Source organism: Ctenopharyngodon idella, chromosome 9 (genome assembly GCF_019924925.1).
Source record: "Ctenopharyngodon idella isolate HZGC_01 chromosome 9, HZGC01, whole genome shotgun sequence".
In the NCBI taxonomy this organism is placed as follows: domain Eukaryota; kingdom Metazoa; phylum Chordata; class Actinopteri; order Cypriniformes; family Xenocyprididae; genus Ctenopharyngodon; species Ctenopharyngodon idella.
The window spans coordinates 25,658,936-25,683,686 of NC_067228.1; the positions used below are offsets into that span (position 1 = coordinate 25,658,936).

The window sequence follows — 24,751 nt, forward strand, 5'->3', positions numbered from 1 at the left end:
ATGACGTTTTAAGTTATGAAAATTGCAGGATGTTTTAATGGTACAAAGATCTCTTACATGTCAAAAGACCAATGCAAATTAGATTTATCATTTCATCGCCACATTTATGTACACATTTGCTGTATAATTACACATTGCTGTTGATCGCTAAACTGACACAACACTGAAAATACATATCACCCACAAAATAAATAAATAAATAAATAAATCTTGCTGACAAAAGACTCTAAGGCATGTGTTGTGAAAACTGTGATGTAGGACCTCGAGACAGTAAAATATATTGAACATAATGTACATTGATTTCCTCGTTTTCATTTGTGGAAAGCGAAATATGGTGTCCACAGGCTAAAGTCTATAGCCCCTGGGGGCTTTTGCCTCAGGCTCTGAGGCTTTTTAACTTCTAACTTCTTTTATATTTACATTTTTTTAACCAAACTCCTTTTCTTTTTACACAGTTTAGGCTGCTTTACATTTCTATAGGATATTTTAGAGATGAAATCTGTTAAAGTTCATCTTGTGCAACTTGAATTGTTTTGTACTGCCTCTAGCGCAGTTAACCAAATGACACCCTTCTTATTTCAGTTTTAAATCAAAACACTAATATTTCTGTGATGTTTTAAATATGTAAATCTATAATAAAGTGATAATTATACCCTTAAAGTAACCATAGCAACAGTACACTGCTGGAGAGTATTTTAGGTTCATCATTTGGCAGAATCATTTTACTTTGTAAGACCCACTAACCTTTGGTTTTGAATTCAAGTGGGGAGCCAGACCCCAATTTGTACTTGTTGCTTCATTAATATTCATTAAAATTAAATAATATTAATTAATATTTAACTTCATATTAATTTAACAATAATAATATAAATATATATATATATTTACTTTGATATCAGGGGAAAAAACAACAAATTTTTCCTAGGGGTGCGATTTATTTTAAGGAAATGATTCCAAGCAATTCAACATGACAGTGATTTGGCTACTTTAAGGATGCAAATGAAAAAGCACTGATTTACATGCCAGCCTCGCCTCTCTCCTCACGTTCAGCACCCAGATACTGACAGAAAGGCAGAAGCCAAGCGCGTGGTGATTTTGCACTGCACGCACACTTTGTTTGCTTTGAAATGTAGGATCAAACAGGGCCATGCCGCACAAGGTTAGCCTGTTAGAGGACAAATATACTGTATCTGTCTCTCTTTCTCTCTCCCGCTCTCACACACACTCGTCTCACGTTTCCGCGCTCGCTTTCCAACGTGCTGCTTTGACGCCCAGATGTCTCTCCTCTCCTGTGCCCGGCTCCTTACACACAGTTACACGCTGCATACTAATAAACTTCAGCCCTGAACGGGATAAACGAGACATAGAAATGTCGTTTCATCTCTGTCACACGCTGATTCTCCTTCACGCAACATGTTGTGACATCCTTTTCCTCCCGTCTTTGCGCATGTAAAGGACATTACGCATCGCCAAAACGATGTTATTTAGCACCACCGCGTCTTTAAACGTCCACACTGCGTCGTTTATTTTTCTCGGAGCTTGTAATGAACGGATTGCTTTTGACGGGAACGTTTGACGGGTTGCTGAAGATGAATGGACCATGAATGTGGACAAGATAAAATGACAAGGGGGTGTCCGGCTTTATAATCTAAACATGTACGGGAAAATGTGCATTTATTATGAGTGATCTCTCATATTGACACGTCCTGTGAGTGCGAGTGTGTGTGATAGAGAGCGGGCGCGTGCGCACGCGCGTGTATCCATCGCCTGTAGTCTATAGATCTGTGTTACTGCGCCAGGATGGAGATGACGCAAATGACCCAGCTCCCCAAAAAGTGTTTCAAGACGAACATGGCGGCAACTTAACACAGGACCCAAGATGATGATGATGATGAACAGCAGAGAAGATCGAAGGCAATCCGCCCAGATAAGGAAAGCGCAGCTCGTTCAGCGTCTTTCCTTCCCTTGAGGAGATACGGGGACACAGGCAGGAGCTTCGGGAACAGAGGAGGCATGTTGTCACACAGAAAGCGCTTTTTCTCCCGGGAGCCATGCGGAATAACGGAGATATGACCGCGCGCGGCTTTATCTAGCCCAGAGAGTCGGATACAGCTGCCGGGAGCGCTGTTTAACGGGAGGAAAACATTACAAATCAATGCATTTTGTGGCAGAGGAGCCGTCGCGGTGGAGTCGGCCAGTGCTGCTCTTTCCTGAAATATGACCAGGGGTGCTTGGACGTGTCGGCAGCAAGATGACGGCTTAAAAATCTGCTTCGCACCCCGAGAGGACGAAAAGCCATTATTCACCGATTCGGAAAGGGCCCAGAGATGGCGACTGTCCTTAGCCTCTCTTTTGTTTATCACCGTTTTGCTCTCTGATCATCTGTGGTTCTGCGCCGAGGCGAAACTGACGAGGACGCGAGACAAACGGCTGGAGCACACGAATCATATACTTTCATCCAGCCATCAGAGAGAGCAGAGTCTTATTTTTATAGGCAATTCTACCAAACCTCTGTGGAGACTTGAAACTTGTCATCCTGACAGCCTCTCCAAAAACTGCTTGACTTTCGCCGAGGCGGAAGCCGTGTGCTCGGGCCTCTCCGAGTGGAACCTGAGCGATTTCTATCTTTCTTTTTGTAACTCCTACTCGCTTTTGGATTTGTTTTACGGGTTTACGAGTCCGGACAATTTGACCTGTAACCTGGACATGGCTGATGCGTCGGGATGCAGCCAGTGCGTTCAGGCTTACCAACGCTACGACCGACGAGCTCAGGAGAAATACCGAGAGTTTGAGCTTTTGGTACAGAAATATGAAACGGATGTATATTCGGTGCGGACATGCATGGAAGAGTGCACGGTAGGTGTACGCTGTCTTTCCCTTTGGTGTTGGTTTGTTTGTTGACGGCTTGTAACCGAAGCTCATGTATACTGGCATCACATTTATTTCACGTTAAGCGTATGAAAAAAAGCACCACACGTGTACGCACCGCTGTTTTGTCATATGCGCGCGAGAACGCGCGCGGATACACGGTGTGCGCGCACTTGTGGATTAACGGGAGGTCGATTTTTTGGCACCCTGAATGCAAAAGTTTGGGTCACATGGAAAGGAGCTTATGGAAACGTCCAACAATATGTTTTCTGTGGTGTGTGTTCAGGTGATTCCTCCCTCAGTTGAAATTATGAAATTATGCAAATCCACTAAAGCGCATAGCCTACTAATGGATGATTCGTGACAGAAATACGAAGTGCTGGGCAAGCTAATAAAAAATTTAGCTACTAGCTAGCAGAAAATAACTAAACTAAACTAAACTGAATTCTACTGTTTAGAAAAGGTAGAATTTCAGCTACCTCTTATTTTTATAAATATAAAATATTAAAATAGTCAGATGCAATTTGATAATTTTATCTAATACATTTTATTATTAAAAAAAAAAAAAAAAAAATCCTAAAATTGGAACGCTATATTGCCAGTTATTGTGAGTGTGCTCACGTGACAGCACTGGTTGAAACAGGCGAATGTGGGAATACCGTTGTATCAGATGGTAATGCTATAGTACTTATATAATAAGTAATGACTATCATATCCATTTACCTTGGAATAGCATGCAAATACCATGGTATTTCAAAGAATAACATGGTACATGTTGCAGTGATTGCTTTTGGTACCTTAAGTGATTTTGTGTGTTAGTGTTTTTGCAATATTATCATGGAAAATGTAACGTTTTAGTGAGCGTCAATACTAGCTTAATCAACAAAATTGGTTGGCTAATAAGAAATGTAATCAAACTAGTTAGAGCCTTTCTGAATTTGGCCTGGTTTTGGGCACTATTCAGCAAGCCAGGCAAAAAGGAGACCACCTTAAACTAGTAAACTGTCTTAGGTTTGTTTAAGAGGTTTTTGTCCACAGGGGTTGCTCTCATAGTTGGTAATTACCTCAGTATGGAAGGACAAAGCTGAGGGCATGTCCTCTCATTTGAAACAGTCTGAGATTTATGGTTTTAGGTTTCCTGCAATCTGCAAAGATAAAGAACAACCCAAAGATTGTGTGTGAGGGAGAGTGAGAGGGAGATGGTGCAGTGCTTTATGGAATTTCAATAACGTTAATAGCGCAGCAGTGATTTTTCTGTGTAATCCCCGGAAGGCTATTCTGTTCTAGTCATTGTTCAGGTTTTTTCCTCTTCCACTTCAGTCATGGCATTGAATAACTTTGCTGTTGCACATGCATGAAATAGGACTGTTGCTCTTAATAGAGCAGCAAAGAAGGGCATATGAAGCATGTCATTCTCAAACAATTAGCTATATCAAGGTGTTTGAGTTCATATTTTTCGTGCTGTGGGTTGAGAAAACAAGGGCAAAATGTTCTGCCAAACCTACTGCAGGACACTTTGTAAAGTACATTACACACTGTTTCAGTGAGTGTGCAGCAGATTGTTGCATCTCTCTCTTCCTGTTTTTTTTTTCTTTCTCTCGCTATTCTCTCTTTCTTTGCATTCTTTATTTAAGTATTTTTAGTTTTGTATTTTTCAGGTTTACAGGCGAGAGTGGCTTGGTCCCTGTCCGTGGTGCTGAAAACAAGTACATAGTAATGAATAAGACACAATCACACCTGGAAATGCAGAACAAAAACAATTCTTATTTTAAACCCATTTTCTCCCAGTCTAAAATATTTAATTCAAGCTGTATTTAATTCTAGGTGCTGCAATGCTGTATAACATTTTTAAACTTGTTGTTAATGCCTGAACATTACAGAATTAGTATTATTTTGATTAATACAATTTGTAGTGTTTTGGATGCTAAAATAAATAATCAATTACAGTAATTTAAAGTATTTCTCTTTAAGCAAAAAGGAAGACCGTGCTATATTGTGAACATAGTCACAGCAAAAGGGTGTTTTTGTGCACATGAGATTGACTATATGGACTATCCTTGAGTCCTTATTGGTTTTACTGTATTAAAAAATAATATAGAATTAACTCAAGTATTAAGTGGCAGCCTTCCTTGACACAGCATAACATTGCCATTAAATAATGATGATGATGATCATCCACTGGTGTTACTATATTGAGGATTTTAAGCTTGCCTGGAATGCTGTATTAACCAATCAGAAACCAGAACAAGAACAATTTGTTTAATAAATCCTTCACTGAATAGAATATATTAATTTATCACGTCTTAATTTTTAGATATTCAAGATTAAATGAGTTTAGAAATAAAATTAAAAAAAAAAAAAAAACCTGAAGCATTAGTATGGACCATGCTCAAATTGCATATTATAGCTCTCACCAATTATTTACACTACTTCAGATGGCAGACAAATCCAATGCATAATCCTTATTAATCCATAGATTGTTTAGACACTACCCAAAATTACTCTTCCATATCCCAGTCCAAAATCCAGGCGGTAAAGAACCTAAGACAGAACAGCAACTATCTGAAAGAAATAGATTCATAATCCTCCATCTGTCTAAATGTGTGTGCATGCATGTGTGAGAGGGAGTTAAGGAAAGTACAAGAAAACAAATTTGTGTTTTGTTACCTCTTCCCTAGTTTCAGCCTCAGGCTGCATGGGCCGCCCACAGTCCGTTCACTGACCATGTGATGCATACTGCACAGACAACTACCAAGCTCTAATCTGATTGGCCAGCTTTAAGCATCATCCATGTTTTTTTTTTTTTTTTTTTTTTTATCATTTCACCTTCAAAAAGTCACGTTTACAAGGTAACTAGATATTCACGATCAGAACTACCCTGTATACAGTACTTTGTTTTCCTTATAGCTGTGAAATAATTTGTACTTATTACTCTAGAATGGACAGAAACTCTGATAAGAGTCTATACACCTTTACTGTTATTTTTATAGTGTTTTCTGTGGAACCATCAATTATCTATTATTATTATAGTGTAATAAATATGCCCTTTACAAGGAGGTATAAACAAAACAAACTGTGATTGGTCACTTTATATGTCAATCATACAGTCTCTTCCTGTGTAAGTGGGTGGTTCTTGGCCAGAATACGCTGCAATGTGCACCGGATCTTATGCTGTTAGTCAAACGTCTGGCTAAACAAGACTACTATTTCACAAGAACACTTAGTAGAGACAATCTTGTTCCTGCAAGGCTTTTTGTCGGTTAGAATGATTCTGATTGACTGATGTTGATTGACAGCTGCTAGTGGATACGAAGGGGCCCAGGTGTCCTCCTCTGAACAAGAGCAGGTTTTTTGTCAGAGGGTTAGTCTCAGGTCAGCTTTAGAAGAGACTTGAATTTGTTAACCCTGTAAAGCATGACAAATGAAATGATAGTCAGAATTTTTTTTTTTTTTTAATGGAACAGTTTATTGAAAATTTACACAACCTAAACAAAAGTTTGAATATGTTTTTTTTTTTTTTTTTTTTTTTGAGTATCATATTTGATACCTCAGACTTTTATGGCTCATATAGCATGATATAAGAGAATATTGAGATACTTGAGGAGGGAAAAAAACACATCAAACAGAGCAAACATGAAATGTGATGTAGTTTCTGAAAATGATAAAGATAAAATTCAGATTTTTATTATCAAAACACTGTCGTTTTTACAACTCGAATTCCAGAAAAGTTGGGACGTATTTTAAATTTGAATAAAATGAAAACTAAAAGACTTTCAAATCACATGAGCCAACATTTTATTCACAATAGAACATAGTTAACATAACAAATGTTTAAACCTAGAAATTTTTACAATTTTATGCACAAAATGAGCTCATTTCCAATTTGATGTCTGCTACAGGTCTCAAAATAGTTGGGACGGGAGCATGTTTACCTTTTACTCTTTTTAAAACAGTTTGAAGATGTCTGGGCATCGAGGTTATGAGTTTCTGGAGTTTTGGTGTTGGAATTTGGTCCCATTCTTGCCTGATATAGGTTTCCAGCTGCTGAAGAGTTCGTGGTTGTCTTTGACGTATTTTTCATTTAATGTTGCTCTAAAACCCATAGTGGCCATACCGTGTGCACTTATGCACCCCCTTACCATCAGAGATGCTGGCTTTTGAACTGAACGCTGATAACACACTGGAATGTCTCCCTCCTCTTTAGCCCGGAGGACATGGCATCCATGATTTCCAACAAGAATGTCAAATTTGGACTCGTCTGACCATAGAACACTTTTCCACTTTGAAACAGTCCATTTTAAATGAGCCTTGGCCCACAGGACACGACGGCGCTTCTGGACCATGTTCACATATGGCTTCCTTTTTGCATGATAGAGCTTTAGTTGGCATCTGCAGATGGCACGGCGGATTGTGTTTACCAACAGTGGTTTCTGGAAGTATTCCTGTGCCCATTTAGTAATGTCATTGACACAATCATGCGATGAGTGATGCAGTGTCGTCTGAGGGCCCGAAGACCACGGGCATCCAATAAAGGTCTTCGGCCTTGTCCCTTACGCACAGAGATTTCTCCAGTTTCTCTGAATCTTTTGATGATGTTATGCACTGTAGAAGATGAGATTTGCAAAGCCTTTGCAATTTGACGTTGAGGAACATTGTTTTTAAAGTATTCCACAATCTTTTTATGCACTCTTTCACAGATTGCCCATCTTTACTTCTGAGAGACTCTGCCTCTCTAAGACATCCCTTTTATAGCTAATCATGTTACAGACCTGATATCAGTTAACTAATTTAGTTGCTAGATGTTCTCCCAGCTAAATCTTTTCAAAATGTCTTGCTTTTTCAGCCATTTGTTTCCCCCGTGCCAACTTTTTTGAGACCTGTAGCAGGCATTAAATTTGAAAATGAGCTCATTGTGAGCATAAAATTGTAAAATTTCTCAGTTTAAACATTTGTTATGTTATCAATGTTCTACTGTGAATAAAACATTGGCTCATGTGATTTGAAAGTCTTTTAGTTTTCATTTTATTCAAATTTTAAAAATGCCCCAACTTTTCCGGAATTTGGGTTGTATTGTGTGGCCAAAACATATAATGCAATAATACAGTGATGATTAAGAGATGTACAAATAAACATTCCTCATGAATCTGAGGTATCATATTTAATACTCACATTTTAACATGATTTTTTACAAAATTATCTATGGATAATCAAGTAAACCTAAGCTGCTTCAGTCCAGTAAATGTTCATCTTGAATTATTACTAACGATATAAAAGTATAAGAATCAGTAAAGATTTCACAGCAAAAGACACATGTACAATGACCTGAAGGGGGACACATTTTAAGAATCATACTAAAAAAGTATAAACTATCAATCATATGGCAGAAGGCATGTAGATGATTGTGTACAACAGGTTTTTAGCAAAGTTTTGATCATGTTGTCAATTAATATGCATATTAAATTTTATACAGTAGGGTTAATTTGCTTGGATGAGAATATTTTCTGTGATCTGCGTACATAAAATCCCCTTTTATTTAACAAGAATACACTGAAAATCCTACCACTGTTTAACAAGGAGACAAATGTAATCAACATACTACTGAGAACGACTGGAATTGATACCTTGTTGTTTTGTGTGTGTAAGCTGTGTGTGAATCACAACTCGTCTCCTTTTGTCCTCCTCCTTTTCATCAGCTAATCAGCGACAAGAATGCAGACTGTAAAAATTGTTGGAAGAATCACGTCGTCCTAATGATATAAAAATCTGATTCTGGGGAGTTGGCAGCCTTTTAACACAATCTGAATTGCAAATCTATTCTTATGTTCGTGTGACCTTTGCACAAGCACTGCACTTTGTGTTTGAATTGTGGAATGTCAGTTTAATGACCCCTGCACTTCTTGAAGTGAAATTATATTTCAGGGGAAAACAATCATATCTCTCTTTGTCTCTTTTTCCCTTTTTTTCAAAGTGTCTTTTCCACTTCTTCTCCCTCTCCCTGTGTGTTTGCTCGCCTCCTCACCTTCGTGGCCTGCGCATTGTTGCACACAAGTGGGGAGATAATGACATTTTGGCGAGAAGCTGCCCTCTTGACAGCACGACAGTGTGACTTTGTAAGGGCGCTTTATTCACTGCCTAAGCCATGGCAACTGCAGACGGAGCAGAATCCGGCCCTCTGCGTCCTCTTTCCTAGGGCATTAAATATGTATGGGACTAAAGAGGCATGGACCTGCCGGATCTCTGTTTGCAAGGAAAATTAATGAGACGGAAAGACAGCGATTTCCACCGTGCTGCCCCATGTACGCATCCGGGAACAGGCACTTTTGGCACTGAATATCAGTGGTGATTAACATACAGAGGGTGGGATTACACACCTTGTGGAGATCCATCATTTAATCATGAAGAGATCTTAAAGGTGAAGTTCTGTGACTGTGGAGCTACCAGCATTAAATGGAATGGTGAAATTATGATGATTTCCTGAACTCTCTGCCTTCACCTACCACATAGTGTATAGCCAAATTCACGCCATTGGAAATTTTGCTATGTCGGGCTGGTCAAGATGCACATAGTAATGTTCTGATAGTGCCAATTTATGGTTCCAAAATAAAAGCTGTGGTTACCAGATTACCGTGAAAAAAATATGGTAGCAACAACTTTTTATGAAATTCACTTAAATTTATAGTAAAAAAAAAAAAAATCAAATGTAAAGTTTCACACAGGGAATTCTGGGAATATCAATTTACTGTAAATTATAAGATTACAATCTTTTTCACTTCCGAAAACTGTAAATTTAACAGTATTTTACTGTAAAATTATGTTTGTTAAATGATGTTCTGTTAGATCTATTAATTTTTTAGAACACTTACTGTTAACTAATTAACAGGTTTTTTTACTGTTGTATTTTTACCATTAAAAGTGCATTTTTTACAGTTGATACTATATATTAAACTGGGATAGAAAAAAGTATTTAAACATCCAAAAATATCACACAATTGGTGTCACTAATACTTGCATGGATTATTTGTATTTACACTCACAGGAGAACTTCTCAATAAAAATTTCCACCTAATTCACAAAACATACATGCACATAAATTAGTTCTTAACCTAGTTCTAATGTTAATGAATTGGGAGTATTCTAAATGACCGTGACCGTGTCCTCAAGGTTAGACATTTGCATAAAACACCCCCAAACCATCTCCATATAAGGGCTTTCCACACAACCTTTACAGCCTTTCGTCACTCTCAGCAAACATATGATGCTCTTTAACCCTTACAAGCGTGAGTTTAAAATATTCTAGATGACCCCCCAGAGTGAGTTTTTTTAAAGCGACCTTTATTTTAGAACGTTTGCCCTTATTGTTTCCATGGCGACGCATCATGCTTGTCACGTAACACACCGCAGCGACAATAACACTGTATGACAGATGGATCGCTATTATTTTGTTTTTCCTTTTTTATTTAAAATATTCACAAGCTTTCTTACCATGTCATCAACTATTTGATATTCCGATTCTCAAATATGTGTAAGTGAGTGTATTTTAAAACACATGTTTAAAAACCTTTATAAATGATCTTTATCTTGATCTATAACGCGAGATCTTACCATCTTAATTTGCCCCCGCAGTTCGCAGAGTCCTGTCAGTCGGATTTACAGCGTGTGAATTAATCAGTTTCTCCCGAAATACATGCAAGTAATTGGGTGGTGAACTGGAAGAATAATGTAGTAAACTTTATAGTTACTTAGGCCCACTATGTGTGTCTAAAATGAATAAACGTCAGCAAATTATATTTGAATGATTTGTTATTGCTGCTTCCACTGGCTCCTGACATCAGTGTGTATTTTATAAACTCTAAATGTATTGTTTTACTGGTGCTTATGTGTATTTAAATGTCTGAAACCTATAAAAAAAAAAAAAAACATTATGTGGCTGAAAACACTGCATAGCTGTGATATGACAAGAGCTGAGCACGCGTCCGTCTCGCAGTCAAAGCACAGTTTGAATCTGGCAGTTATGTGACGTCACTGAACGTTCTAAATCCCATATGTGGGACCATACTCTCAGGGGCACAGAAATAAAAATCCCATATGTGGGACCGTACCGCTCAAAAGGTTAAAGATGCACTCTTGACTAAAAGCATGCGCGGCAAGATCCTCCCGCAATGCCAATTGTGTTATCATCAAAACTACTTCAAACACAATACCTTTTATACAGACATAGATTACAGACCTCTCTTTAGCCAGTTGTCAATAAATTAGCATATTTTTTTTTTAATAAAAATGAAATTACTATGTATAAAATTACATCCTAAAGGGGACCTATAATGCCCCTTTTACAAGATGTTGTTTTGTAAGTCTCTGGTGTCCCCAGTATGTGTCTATGAAGTTTCAGCTCAAAATACCCCACAGATTATTTATTATAGCTTGTAAAATTTGCCCCTATTTGGGTGTGAGCAAAAACACACCGTTTTTGTGTTTCCCTTTAAATGCAAATGAGCTGCTCCCCCCAGCACGCTTTCCAAAAGAGGGAGGAGCTTTAACAGCTCGCGCTTCGGTTGCTCAATAACAAAGCTGGAGAATCTCACGCAGCCAAAATGAGGATTGTCAGTAACGGTGTTCAGCCTTACATTGTTCAAACCGGAGTCGGACACTGATGGAGAGACTCAGGAAGTAGACGTTTCTGAATGGTTAGTGAATAAATTTATGTAGTTACTGTGGAGTTGATTCAACTCATTGACTAGCATGTGCCATCATGTTAATCTTTTGTGCAAATCCAGCGTTGAATTGACCCTCGTTTGTGAGAATGCAGAAGAAGAAGTTTTGGAACAAAGTAAGAACGAGTAAAACACTTTTCTCTTTTGTATAAACTATTCCTTTAAACATATGAGCAATCCATGCACAATCCACATGAGAAATATCCTTTCCACTGTACAGGCACATTCAAGCATCATTACTGTTATGGAAATATTTCTTAACCTCACCTACCCGCACACCAACACGCCCACCCACGCACACTCTCACACACACTGAACCCGAAGTAGAGAAAGAAACTGGCAAGTGTGAGTGTTTATTCTCCTCAGGTAGAGAATAATCTAGCTGCGGGGTTCGTCCACCTGCATCTAGGCACGGAAACCAAGCACATGACCATAAACACACAGTAACCAGACCTTTCATTTAGCCCTGCCACTGCCCGAGCAGCAGGCACCTCCTTAATCCTTTCCAACTAGACCGGTCTCCAAATCGTTGAAATCAATGCTTCCTGCTCGAGTCCTCTTTAACCTTTCCAGGAAGGGCAGATGGCGAAAGGAGGGCTGGCGGACGAGGCTTCTTTGGCTCAGAGGCTCATATGCCACTCTGTGTCCCTGGAGTTGGCTTATCGTCCTCAGCCCTGGGGCCTTTTTGACACGGCACAGAGGCTCAGCGGAAAGCCAGAGGACAAAGCCAAGGATCACGATCCTATTCTACTGTCGCCGCACGGGCCAGAGATGCGCTCGCGGCACTCGTGTGATCGTTGTTTTCCCCTGCCTGGAACACTTGTAAAACCACAAACAATTACTGTCAGCTCTGTGCACACATGGGCGTATTTACCAATGTGTTTTGAATTCCCATTTAGAGACAAGACAGATATGAAATGGAAGATAAATGAAGTTGGATGTGGGAAGTGTCTTTCACTGTTGGAGTGAATGGTCATAAGCGAGCACAAAGTTATTTGCTGCGGTGTCATAATGAGGAGTTCAATGAGGAAACAAGTTCAAACAGACAGAGATGGGTGTGAAACTGCATGTTACTGTAAGGAGATTGAATACACAGATAGATCAGAGAGACCATGAAAACAGACAGTAATAAAATGAGGTTTCTGTCACTAAAATGTTTAGTGACTTATTGATGTTACTAGCATCAGACTCTGTGGGAACCTCATAGGACTTTAAAGTCAGAATGAAATGGAAGTTGCAACAGGATTTTCTTTCTTATTGTGATATATGTCTCAGTGAAATGATTTCTCAAATAAATAAATAAATTATAGTGCGGGACTTGATTTTGTCTATCAGGAATTGATTGGATGGTTGTGGTTTGCTATTGCTGTGATGTCATGTGAGTGACAGGTTGACCCCGCCCTCACGCCAGTAAAAACATCATCAGAGAAAAGAGGAGATGTTGCTGCAAGAGGGAGGGGAAGTTATTTTGATTAAAGATCATGAGGGCACATGATTTTTTATTTATTTTTTTTTTAAATAATGATGTGCACAGATAAATCATTTATAATTAATACTGCAATATTTAATAAAAACAAGAATTGTCCATTTTGATTTCATGGTGACTTTAATGGCATGTAAATCGACTCACCATACATTTGGGTTTGCTGAAGTGTGAGTCTGAGTTTTTTCCAAGATATCCAATTTTCTATCCACTTGGCATGTATAGATTTTTGTGAGAATTTCAGAGGTTCATTATAAGTTATTATAATGCACTGAACCCATAGTAGGTTACTGCCAAAAATTCCCTGTTGGCCCAGGGCCTGTGTGAGAGAGTTTCAGAAAGATTGACAGAACAGCCATTTGTCCTGTTGGGTCAGCGCTATTTATTACATTTTTTAAAATGTTATGCTTTGTTTATTTAAACTGGAAGTAGCTACAGATAGTTTCTTCCATATTTTTTCCATATTCCATATTCTTTTTCGATATTCAGTTACACTCAAATGTACGTAACGGGGTGGGGACTTAATTCTATCAATCAGTGGCAGATCTGAATGTGAGCTTGCAGCCAATTGTAAGAAAGGGGCGGAGTTGAGAAGTCTGGCATATGTCAATAGTCTGTCGTTTTACTTGAAGATAGAATATGACATTTTGATTAAAAATTACCAGGCCGAGCAAGCACGCAAGCAATCAATCAATCAATCAATCAATCAATCAATCAATCAACAAACACATGAACAAACATCTATAATACCTTTAGATTATTTAAAAATAAATATTATTTATTTTAAAATAAATATTACAACTAAATGTAAAAAATTGCAGGCAAGTAAAAATCTGAAGAGAAAAAAAATCCTTATTGTTTAGCCTTTTTGATTGATAAAAAATATCAACCACTTGTCAGATTTTGGGACATTTATGTTCATTTGTTATATCTTTATTATTTTTTAAAGCAGTTATTATTTTTTACATTGAAGGATGTCACATGTATGACCTGCGATTGGCTGTATATGACATAACACTACAATAGAACACATAAATAAGTATGGATACACATGACACACACACTTCTTGTCCCACACACATTGAAGCAAACAAGCAGTAATTGTGAATCTCTGGAGTGCTGTTTCCTGCAGGTCCAGGCCTGGCCCTTTCTTCCGGTCTAATTCAATTTGTGACCTCCTGATTCTCTCTGCTGTACTTAGTGCTAAAGGAAGGAAGCATCTCTCTCTCTGTGCGCTTACGTGCCTCATCCACTGCTGGAGCCGAAGTCTTCTGTTGTATTTGCTCTAGGAGAGGTGATTTAGTCTCTGAGACTCACTCTCTAAAACTCACATACCAAAAAAAATATATATTTCTTTCCCCATCTATCCTTCACAGTCCATCTCAGATCTATATGTCGGATTAGCTCTATATTTCTATTACAGGCTGTGTCCACACAAGCCAAGACAGACTCCCTGAGGTCCCTCAGGACTGCCTCTAGAACATGGCAGTTAAGACAAGCCTTTCTTCCTTCTGTCTTCCCACATCTCTCTTCTTCTCCTGAGTGGGGGATGGCCGGATGCTCTGCCAGCGATCTGTTTTACCGAACTAATCCTTTCTGCAGGCTACACTCTGTTAGAGGACATGTACAAAACCTCTAAAATCTAGAAATCTGCACTCTTAAATAGCATACAATTAGTTCAGGTTGTGAATTACAGTGTTAACGTCATTAATAAGCAGCACAATCTCATAAGGGAAACGTCGCTGTAGAGCTGAAGATATTATCACTTGTTTGAATGACGCAGAACATGGAAGCAGATACAACTGTAAAATGTAGATATTTGAGGTATTGCAATATTTGAATTGTTGTTTTGATTTGCTTTGTATCTTACATCTTAAACCAGTGCTCCAAAAAAAAAAAAAAATATTTGTCATAATTAGTAGATATGTTTCATCCAAAGCTATTTATAAGCTATTATAAGCTATTTATAGTACAATAATTGCAGAGACATTACCCTGAAGCAAGTTGAGTGCCTTGCTCAGTAACTCTCCATCTAATGGGTGTCAATTACCAGAAATAAATCTATATGCTTTGTGTGATCAGCCAAGTACAATCGGGCCGCAGAAAACAAGGAGTCAAAGTTTTGGTAGTTAGCATGGTCCAGTTAGCCCACTGACGGCCATTCAAAACTAGCCATGTATGTACTCTGACAAATTTGTCTTGTCAAATGAATCTGCAATCGCAGTCACAAGACTGCCTGAGATTGAGGATCATCCATAGGGACTGAGGTGGCTGTTTAGCTGGAGGTGCTGTGCTGTAGGTAATTAAGACCAGTGTGTGCTGGTTATAATGAATTAGAATTAAACAGAGCAACTCATTAAGGCTCTCTCCTGGGGGAACTATGAGCAAAAGGAACAGTATTTATTTATATGACCCTGAGAGGAAGACTTCAGTCAAATCTGACTAACAGATGTCATGGCAGTCCTGTATTGACCTGTGTTTCGAGAGACCTCAAACTCACTTGAGGTCAGAGCCACTGATGAGGTCAGCTCGCTTTCTCTGCCTCTTCATCGGTTCCTCTTGCGTCCCTGAAGCTGATGTCTAATTTAATTAGAGCGCTGTTGGTTTTTCGTTGTGCAAACAGCAGAACGGAAGGGAAACTCTGTCATATGAGATGGCAGTGTTTGTCCCACTCGAGAATCACACGAGAAGTCACGACGTCTCTGGTGTTTTCCCTGAGCGTGTGTGGGATTACGGCTTCCAAGAAGAGATGTGCTGATTTTATGAGAAGCTCAATGATAAAGTCTCTCATTTCATCCCTTCTATGTGATATGCTTTGCTTCTCATCCATTTTGTATATCTTGCAATCACACAAAGTTCGTATCATGCTTTGTGAGTTGCCATTTTAAGTAACAAGCAATCAGATGATCTTTTTATCCCTTGATAAAATAGTTCATATAAATGAAGTCTAGATTTTCATTGAGAAAAACAAGACCTTTTATTGTACAGCTTGTTCTAGACGTTCTTGACATCTGTCAGATGCCAAAAAATGGCAATCTACTGGTGAGGACTAGTAGCAGCAAGGATATGGAAAGTTTGAAAGAATTTCCAACTGAATTTAAACCACTGAATATGCAAATTTGTTACAAAAAATAATGGTCTGAATATTACTTGTTGAATAATAAATTGTATTTTCAGAAAAAAAAACAACAACAACAACAACAACAAAAAACAGAATAATTTGGAACTGAACTTGGGAAGGTGAATATATACCCCACCCCACAACCAATTCTAAAGATTTCATTGACCATGTCAATAAACAGAGCTAGATGCCCATATAACACTAAAACAAATACTAACCCCCAAACAACACCCTAACCTTGTGTGATTAAGTTGTCCAACGAAATAAGATGTGGGGTGGAGTTTGCAGAAAGTTTGTGGTTTGAGGAAAAAATCTCGAGGTACAAATCTAAGATGTCTGTCACATCCATGTGACGTACAGTCAAATATTATTTTAAATCTGAAAAAAAAAAAAAAAAAATAGTCCAAAAGTCTGTTGAACTTCTGTTCAAATTCAAAATGTAACCAAAGGTACCATCACATTTATCATTAGCAGAGAAGGAAATTCCATAAAGCATTATGACCAGTAAAATATCCAAGACAAAGCAAGATAAATGTTGTTTATTGATAATTCTTTCAATAACACAAAGTATCAGTAAAAACAGTATTTGAGACTAATAAACCAATCATTTTGTGTACTATATATTCTATTTGTGTACTATAATACTTGTGTACTATATATGTTTATTATTTATTCTATTAGCTTAGCAACATGCTACTGCCAAACTCTATTGAATTCAATTGTGAGTCAAGCCTTTGTGAGACTTTCATGGCGTGCAAAGTTGCTGCTTATGTAGACCTTTCTAAATCAATCGCTTATGAAGTTCCAGTTCAGTTAGGATTCTGCTTTAAAAGGCATCTGCTTATGTAAGCTGTTCACTAGGAGCCACTGAGCCCCTTTCACAGACCCATGCCTTTATGTGTCCCCCAACACAACATTATGTGGGTTGAATATGAGTGCTGACTTCTAATGTACAGCAAATGCTGTTGCTGTTTCTGCATGCAATTACCCATAATGCAGGTTGCTGAGTGGATCATAATACCACAGATGTTTCTTTATAGCGTTGTGTGTTCGCACGCAGCATTTACATACATTCGCCTTTCTGCTTACATAAAATGGCCTCATTACTGTCTGTCTTCAGTGTCGGCACAGTGTCGGTTCTGTTCTGCTGTTGCCTCCTGTTGACATTACCAGTAATCATGTCATTTCCTGTTGACTCCTCCTCGCACGTGTCGTTGGGTGCCAGTCTTTTCTCTGCAGCTCTCCTCTCCTGTCTGAGGCTAGAGACAGTGCTTTATCTTCCCACCATACTCTGCTCATTTGCGGCTGAATTCTGCCGCTGGGCCGGCGTGTCAAACGGATTATGGAGCAGAATGAGATTAAGGAAAACAGCGTGAGAGTGTGACCAGCCATTATGAGTGTTTCAATGCTAAATGCCTCCTTCTCCGAAGCCAGTGCAGTGAGCTGGAGCATGCAGTGGCTGCCTTTATTGATGTCTATGCTGACGGTGTCTTCCTCACTGACAAAAATGTCTCCTTCATTCATTCTGCCTTCTCCTCCCTCTCCGCTAGTAATTTTCGGTTTGTTTGCATGGGTGCGTTATTTTTTTTTAAGTGTTGGATCATCTTCAATTATTTCTTCATTGTGTGTGTAACTAGGTTTAAGGCTCAGGGAAGAAGGAGGCGGGATAAAGGCCACAGGGATAGGCGGGTAAAGTGGCAGCCCCTCACGGATGACTGCCTCACAAACATAAATAAAACACAACGTAAAGTCCAGGCCTGGTCCTCTCTCGTCTTTCACTGTAATCACTCCTTCTTTTATCCTTCCGCGCTCCTCCGTGAGGCTCGAGGCCAGTGTAGTGTGCAGGTGACACTCATTAGCCTCATTAGCAACCTGCTTCGCTCAGTTCCCATGGCTCTCGGCCCCGCCCTTGCTTGCCACATACCCCCATTGCCTCTCGCAGGCCGGAGGTACCCTCTAGACTGCACTCTACTTCCCCACCTCTGGGTGGGGCATTCACATTGGCCGCAGCACCTGGGGGTAAGGACGGATGAGGTGAGAGAAAATGAGACAGAAGGATGAGGAGAGACAGAGATGAGAGATGGGAGGGAGGAAAAGAAAAAATATTCTTGGTCCAGTTCCCAGACACACTGGTGCTCGGTCCTCAACCAGCCAAGAAGCCCTCGCTCGCGGTGTCATGCGACGGTACTGGACGCTGCTTGGTGGACGGCTCGATACCCCTACACTTCCTGGCGGACGTCAAGGGCTACTCCGGTTTCGGGCAGCCGGCAGCAATTCCCCCATTCCCTGCTCCTCCCCCATCATGGCGGACGGCAGCAGGCTCCGGCCTCAGCAAACAGTGGCGACTCCTCCGCTCCCTCTCTTATGGCAGCCACCTCTCCTCGACCCAGGAGCAGAGCAGCAAGCTCTCCGTCCCACCTGTTGCTCAATCGCTCCAGCATCACCACCTCGGGCCACTGGCCATCACCACTACTTTGTGCTGCCCAACCTCCTCAGCACCGCGATCCCCCTCAGCAGTGAGGGCTCACCTACAGCGTGTCCCTCCTTCCTCCTGGGGTTTCGGCACGGATGTAGCAAGGTTTAAAGTTCAGGGAGGAAGGAGGAACATTCAACATTCTTTAATTATAATTAAACAAACGACAAAACAAAAGTAAAGTGGCAGGCCCTCATTAGCCCTCGCGTCACCAGCCTTGCTCCATTCCCATGGCTCTCGGCCCCACCCTTGCTTGCCACAGTATGGAATATCATCTTGTTTTTAAAAGAATATTTTACTCAAATGAAATTCTCATGTCGTTCCAAACCTTTATATAGTGGTTTGGTTTGTACGTGTATGTATGTGAGGGAATGTGTTTGTTTCAACTACTTTTGCAGTGTGTGCTCTTGCAGTACAAATCAATGATCTCAATACCTAAACAATGGCCATAAGGGAACAGGATCTCAGTTGATCTGCATTGTGTATGGAGCGCCTCAGATAGCTGCTGTTGTGCTGTCATTAAAGACACTATCAGCTGCGAGGTGCAGATGGGAATCAGGAGATGCTTTAATACTGTTCCTAATGTAAACACAGTCTTTATTATCCCACAGACTCCCACAGATCACTATCACTGTCAGAGAAAATAGTTTCAGGCTCAAGAAGACCAAAGTAAGGGAACGAAGGAGGAACTGGAAAAGCTCATTCATAGCAGATAGCTGCTAATGAGATGTTAAAGTCCGCATGAAATCAACTGACCTGATGCACATTACTAATATTGTGGTAAACAATGAATCTCTGCAAGTTCCACAGAAAAATCCGATTAGTATTTTTAGTCAAAATCTAGAAATGCCTTCTTTCTCTGTTGATGTCAGTTTGATGGCTTGGGCAGAATATCCTTTAACCGTCAATCTCTTGAGAATTAGAGATGTCGAGGAGGTGTGGTAAAATCAAACCCCACCCTCTATTTTTTCCTCATTTAATATTCTGTTTTTACTCTAAAATATGTCAGAATACTGAAGTAAAGTTGGTCATATTTTCTGCTTGACACAGACTTTAATTGTGCTATTTTAGCGATTATGTGAACTTCCACCGTTTTGCTACATAGCCTTTCTAGAAACTCTCTGTCTAAATGTTTTGCCCGTGATGTTTGTGAGTGACAAATGTTTTGAGGGCTCTTTAAAGTGTGAAATGGAGTGATATATCCCTGTCTGCTGTCTTTCACATCACATCTCAAAATTGTTACTAGTGAAGTGCCCATGAGCAAAGATGGCAGCATGCAGTATATTCTGTATAAGTAAATGTGCTGTTGGAGTACTATGGTACAATGATGTCGATGTACTATTACTATGTCCATGTACCATTATAAGTATTATACCATTATAAATATTCCATGGTATTAGTCCTCCATGATACATGTACAAAGTGAAGTTATTAACGTAATTTCGGATGAGTATGCCCATCTAATCTTCTAATAAATACCAAGGTATAAAATCAGCCTCTTACCACTTCCCATTGTTAGTTCTTTCTGCATCCCTCCTCCTCACGTTCTCCTCCATTTTGTATATTTTTGCCTATGTAATAGGGGGGGCAATTGGAGCTTGAGTAGAATATCCTCTCAAGCCACATCTGTTTACCACTTTCACTAAGATTATATGGGCACACAAACTCATGAAAACATAGTAAAACCAGGGCAACTTTGGTACTTTACTTCTTGTTAGTGTATCCTTTCTAGCAGAAATAATTTTTTTTGATGTCATTGTGCACATTTTGATCATTACAGTACTCCATCCATCATCGCAAGACACATCCTGCCACCCTTGTCCAGCTGCCCATGAAGAGCACGCAGGCGTACAGTGTGTCCCAGCATACACATGCTGTAAAGTGGTCAACAGTAAGCCTGAGTGCTGGTCTCTCTCACCCTCACGTCCCAGAGGGAATGAGACACGGTGCTAATGGAAGAGAGCTGTCTCAACAAGCCCCCTAGTCCTCTGTTTCTCCATCTTTACCTCTCTTCCTTCCCGCTCTCTTTACAGTAGGGTCTGAGAGAGTGTGAAGCATTCAGTGATGATAATTGGCTCAGATTCCCAGCTGGTTTTAGTGGCATTAAATATGAATAGCAGGCTCATGCAGACTTGTTTAGACGAGAGGAGCTACGAGCAGAGAAGCGTTTTTTTATGAAGTATCATCAGTGTGAATAAGTGCAGGCTAATGAAACAGGTCTAAATCAGTGATCACTGGAGTGCTGTCACACACACGCACACATGGCTGATTGTAATCAGCCACACATCAACCAGGTGAAAGAATATATTCACCTTCCCAGTCTTGTTTTTGAGACCTGCCACCTGCAATTAGAGACAGTAGGGAAAAACATAAGATTTAATTGCTCAATATGACGACTGTAGTACTGTCTTAACGCCAGGACGCACAAAACCGACATCAAAGAACTAATGCAGATGAAAGCCAACAGTGATGTCGCCTCATATCACCTGCGACTGGGCTCTTAAACACACCACAAAGACTGGCCAACTAGCGTGTATGTTCTGTGTCTGCATGAGAGGAAATAACTCTCCATACCAGCAGGTGGCAGTGGTCTTATTTGTCATTCAAAAATAAAAACCGAATAAAGCTAGGACTGAGGATGTACAAACCGTAAACAAAAGAGTGCTTGCTTAAAGGGTTAGTTCACCCAAAAATGAAAATAATGTAAATTATTACTTACCCTCATGCCATTCCACACCTTCGTTAATCTTCGGAAGGCAAATTAAGATATTTTTGTTGCACCAAAAAAAATTTTTTTGCACCAAAAAAAAACAAAATAACGACTTATATAGTGATGGCCGATTTCAAAACACTGCTTCATGAAGCTTCGGAGCGTTATGAATCAGCGTTATGAATCAGCGTGTCAAATCAGCAGTTCGGAGCGCCAGAGTCACGTGATTTCAGCAGTTTGGCGGTTTGACACACGATCCGAATCATGATTCGATACGCTCATTCATAATGCTCCGAAGCTTCCTGAAGCAGTGTTTTTAAATCAGCGATCACTATATAAGTCGTTATTTGTTTTTTTTGGCGCACCGAAAATATTCTCGTCGCTTTATAATATTAATATTGAATCACTGTACTCACATGAACTGATTTAAACATGTTTTTAGTACATTAAAGGATCTTGAGAGAGGAAATGTCATTGCTGGCTATGCAGGCCTCACTGAGCCATCGGATTTCAACAAAAATATCTTAATTTGTGTTCAGAAGATGAATGAAGGTCTTATGGGTGTGGAACGATATGAGGGTGAGTAATTAATGACATTATTTTCATTTTTGGGTGAACTAACCCTTTAAAGTCACCATGAATTCATGAATGGTCACTTCTTATTTTTTTTATGGAATACTGCAGTGTTTATTTAAAATTATTTCTCAATGTACATTGACAGTGTACATTATTTTCTTTTTTCATGTGCCAAAATAGCTTCCCCTTCCTCTTGCATCGACATCTCTTCTCTGATGGTGTGTTTACTGCTGTGAGGGCGGGATCAAACTGTCACTCACATGACATCACAGCAATATCAAACCACAACCATCCAATCAATTCCCCAAGGACAAAATCATGTCCCGCTCTACATTTTTCCTTGTTCGAAAATCCGTTTCACTAGGATATACATGACAATAGTGAAGAAAAATGATTGTGACTTCTGCTTCATGCGACTTTTAACAGTTTCACATTAATCTCACATACCAAAAATAAATAGCGCTGCACTATTTAAATTATGCCAGATTGTGGTAATCTGCTGTCTACAACACACTCAGAAACATTTAGGCCTAAATTTAAGATTTATGCATTTGCACTGCATATAAAATGCCCATTCAATAAACCTAATGTGATGCATATTTGTTAGTATACATAAATGAAACTGCTGATTTTAAGTTATTTGAATAAATTTAATTTAAAAATATGATTTTGTGATTCAAATAAGAAAACTATTCCATGTTTTTTTTTAGTACAGACATTTTACCTGTTTTTCATTCAACACATATTCGACCGTGTTTGTGCTGTTACCTCATTTGCATAATTCATTTAGTAAATCAGGCTTTAAAGTAACACAGACAAGCACAAATCATTCTTAGTGAATCCTCCCAGGGAGAGACCAGCATCTTTCAGACTGAATCCATCTGTTGTAAGAGGACTGTGTCTGCTCAAACTAGGGCAAAACACTGCAAGAGCTCACCTAACATATTTCAACCTTTTTGAAGAGCGCCACTCCAGTACACGACCTGTTTGCATGCAGAGTCTCTGTGATCCTGTCTGTTTCTCTGTGTGTGTTGTTATGAAAAGCTTTCCTGTTTGTTCTTTCAGTCCAGGTTGAGTAACAGGATGCACAGAGGCTGTTGTGTATGGCAGTTGGCAGTATGAATATGCCTCTGTGTCTCTAAATACAGAGCAATTGTTAAAGCATCACTCACTAATATATAACTTTGCTTGATTGCTCTGACTGTGGCCCTGTTTACACCTGGTATTAAGATGAGTTTTGGTCAATCGGATCACAAGTGGACGACACCAAATATAGGTGTAAACGGGGTCTAAAACACTTTGAGCTCCACTTTCGACCACTTCCAGAGGTAGTCGAAAATGCATTAGACCGGATTGCTTTCGAAGTGTAGACGCTCATGTGGTCGAATGTGTTCGAACAGCCACAAAAGACCGCCTACTCTCTGCCTACTGACCTAATGCGTAAACATTATGGGAAACGCGCCTGCCAGATAAGATTTAAACTTTGTTAGAAGAAGACCCAAGTTTGGTTTAAAGGCGAAACATGTACCAAGCACAACGTTATCTCACTATTGTTCTCAATAATGTTCAACATGCATTCACAGGGTTCGGTGTGGTCTTGCGGCTGTCAGAGTAGAAACGAAAGCTGTTGCTCTCCGTATGTTTTTCCATCATCTCTGGGCACATTCATATGCAAATTGCATGAGCTTATTTCATCCATTAGATTGAAAGATCTGAAAAAAACCCACACATTTGCCCGCCCATAGACCATCTCCTCAAAGAAATCAGGACAGACGTGGTTGGAAGTGGACAAAAGAGACTAGAGTAAAACACCAGGTGTAAAAGGGAATGTGTTTCCCTCCTCTACTTGTGATCCGATTGACCAAAACGCATCTTAATACCAGGTGTACACAGGGCCTGTGTTGTCTTATACTTATTTGGCATTCGTTGACATTCTAAAATGCACAATAAGTACCATGGTGCTACTTTTGTTTTTTGGACATGGTGTTCTATGAAGTACCATGTAGGGGTGGAAAATGTGATCAAAATATTACAGTACATAATGTTATGGGATATGTATCACTTCGAAATTTTATTTTTTTATTTTTTACAGGAAGTTCAATAAAAAAAAGGTTTATAGTTATATATATAGTTAGATTTATTTAATATAAACTACTGTTCAAAAGTTTGCAGTCAGATCTTTTTTTAGTTATATATTCTAAACAGTTAAAACAATGTTATAAAAGTTAGCCCCATTTTGCCCATATACCGCAGTCCCAAATGAATCCTACAGAACAGACTAAACAGCCAATGAGGCACTTGAAACACTGCAGTCTGCTTTAGAAATAGAGCTTTGGATTGTTCTGGCAGGCAGCTCGTGTCAATGAAGTGAGGTGGTTGGGCTTAGAGCAGGTAGTAATGCAAGCAGACGCCCACATCCCTGGCGGAGGAGAGAGAGAGAGAGAGAGAGAGAGAGAGAGAGAGAGAGAGAGAAAGAGAGATGCTGCTTCTTCTGCTGGAGGCTTTCACTGCACCACATTCTCACCGAACAAGTCCTGCCAAACACATAACCTCTCCACTCTGCTTGAGACTGCATATGTGTGTGTTTGCATGTCAAAGAGGCACCGAGAGCATCATGTAAAGAAAAAGTGAGTCAGAGAGCTGAGAGAGAGAAAAAAGGGAATATATCACCAGTGCTCGGGAGACAGGGACGTATTTCACTGCAGAAAGGAGAGAAAAATCATTAGAGGGCAAACCCGCGACACCTGCCCCGTGACACTCCCTTCATCCATCACCTCAGGCCACAAGTGGTCCTCCATCACCTCTATCT

The 24,751-nt window shown here is 39.6% G+C and overlaps 1 protein-coding gene across 1 annotated transcript in view; it reads left to right on the forward strand.

Moving 5' to 3' along the window:
• Positions 1-977: 977 nt before the first annotated feature.
• The window catches only part of LOC127519353 (NALCN channel auxiliary factor 1), a 147,983-nt gene continuing 124,209 nt past the window's right edge, over positions 978-24,751 (forward strand). Inside the window, exon 1 of the mRNA XM_051906996.1 lies at positions 978-2,856. Coding sequence (XP_051762956.1) covers positions 2,218-2,856 — 639 coding nt within the window. The 5' untranslated portion in view covers positions 978-2,217. The remainder of the gene's footprint in view (positions 2,857-24,751) is intronic.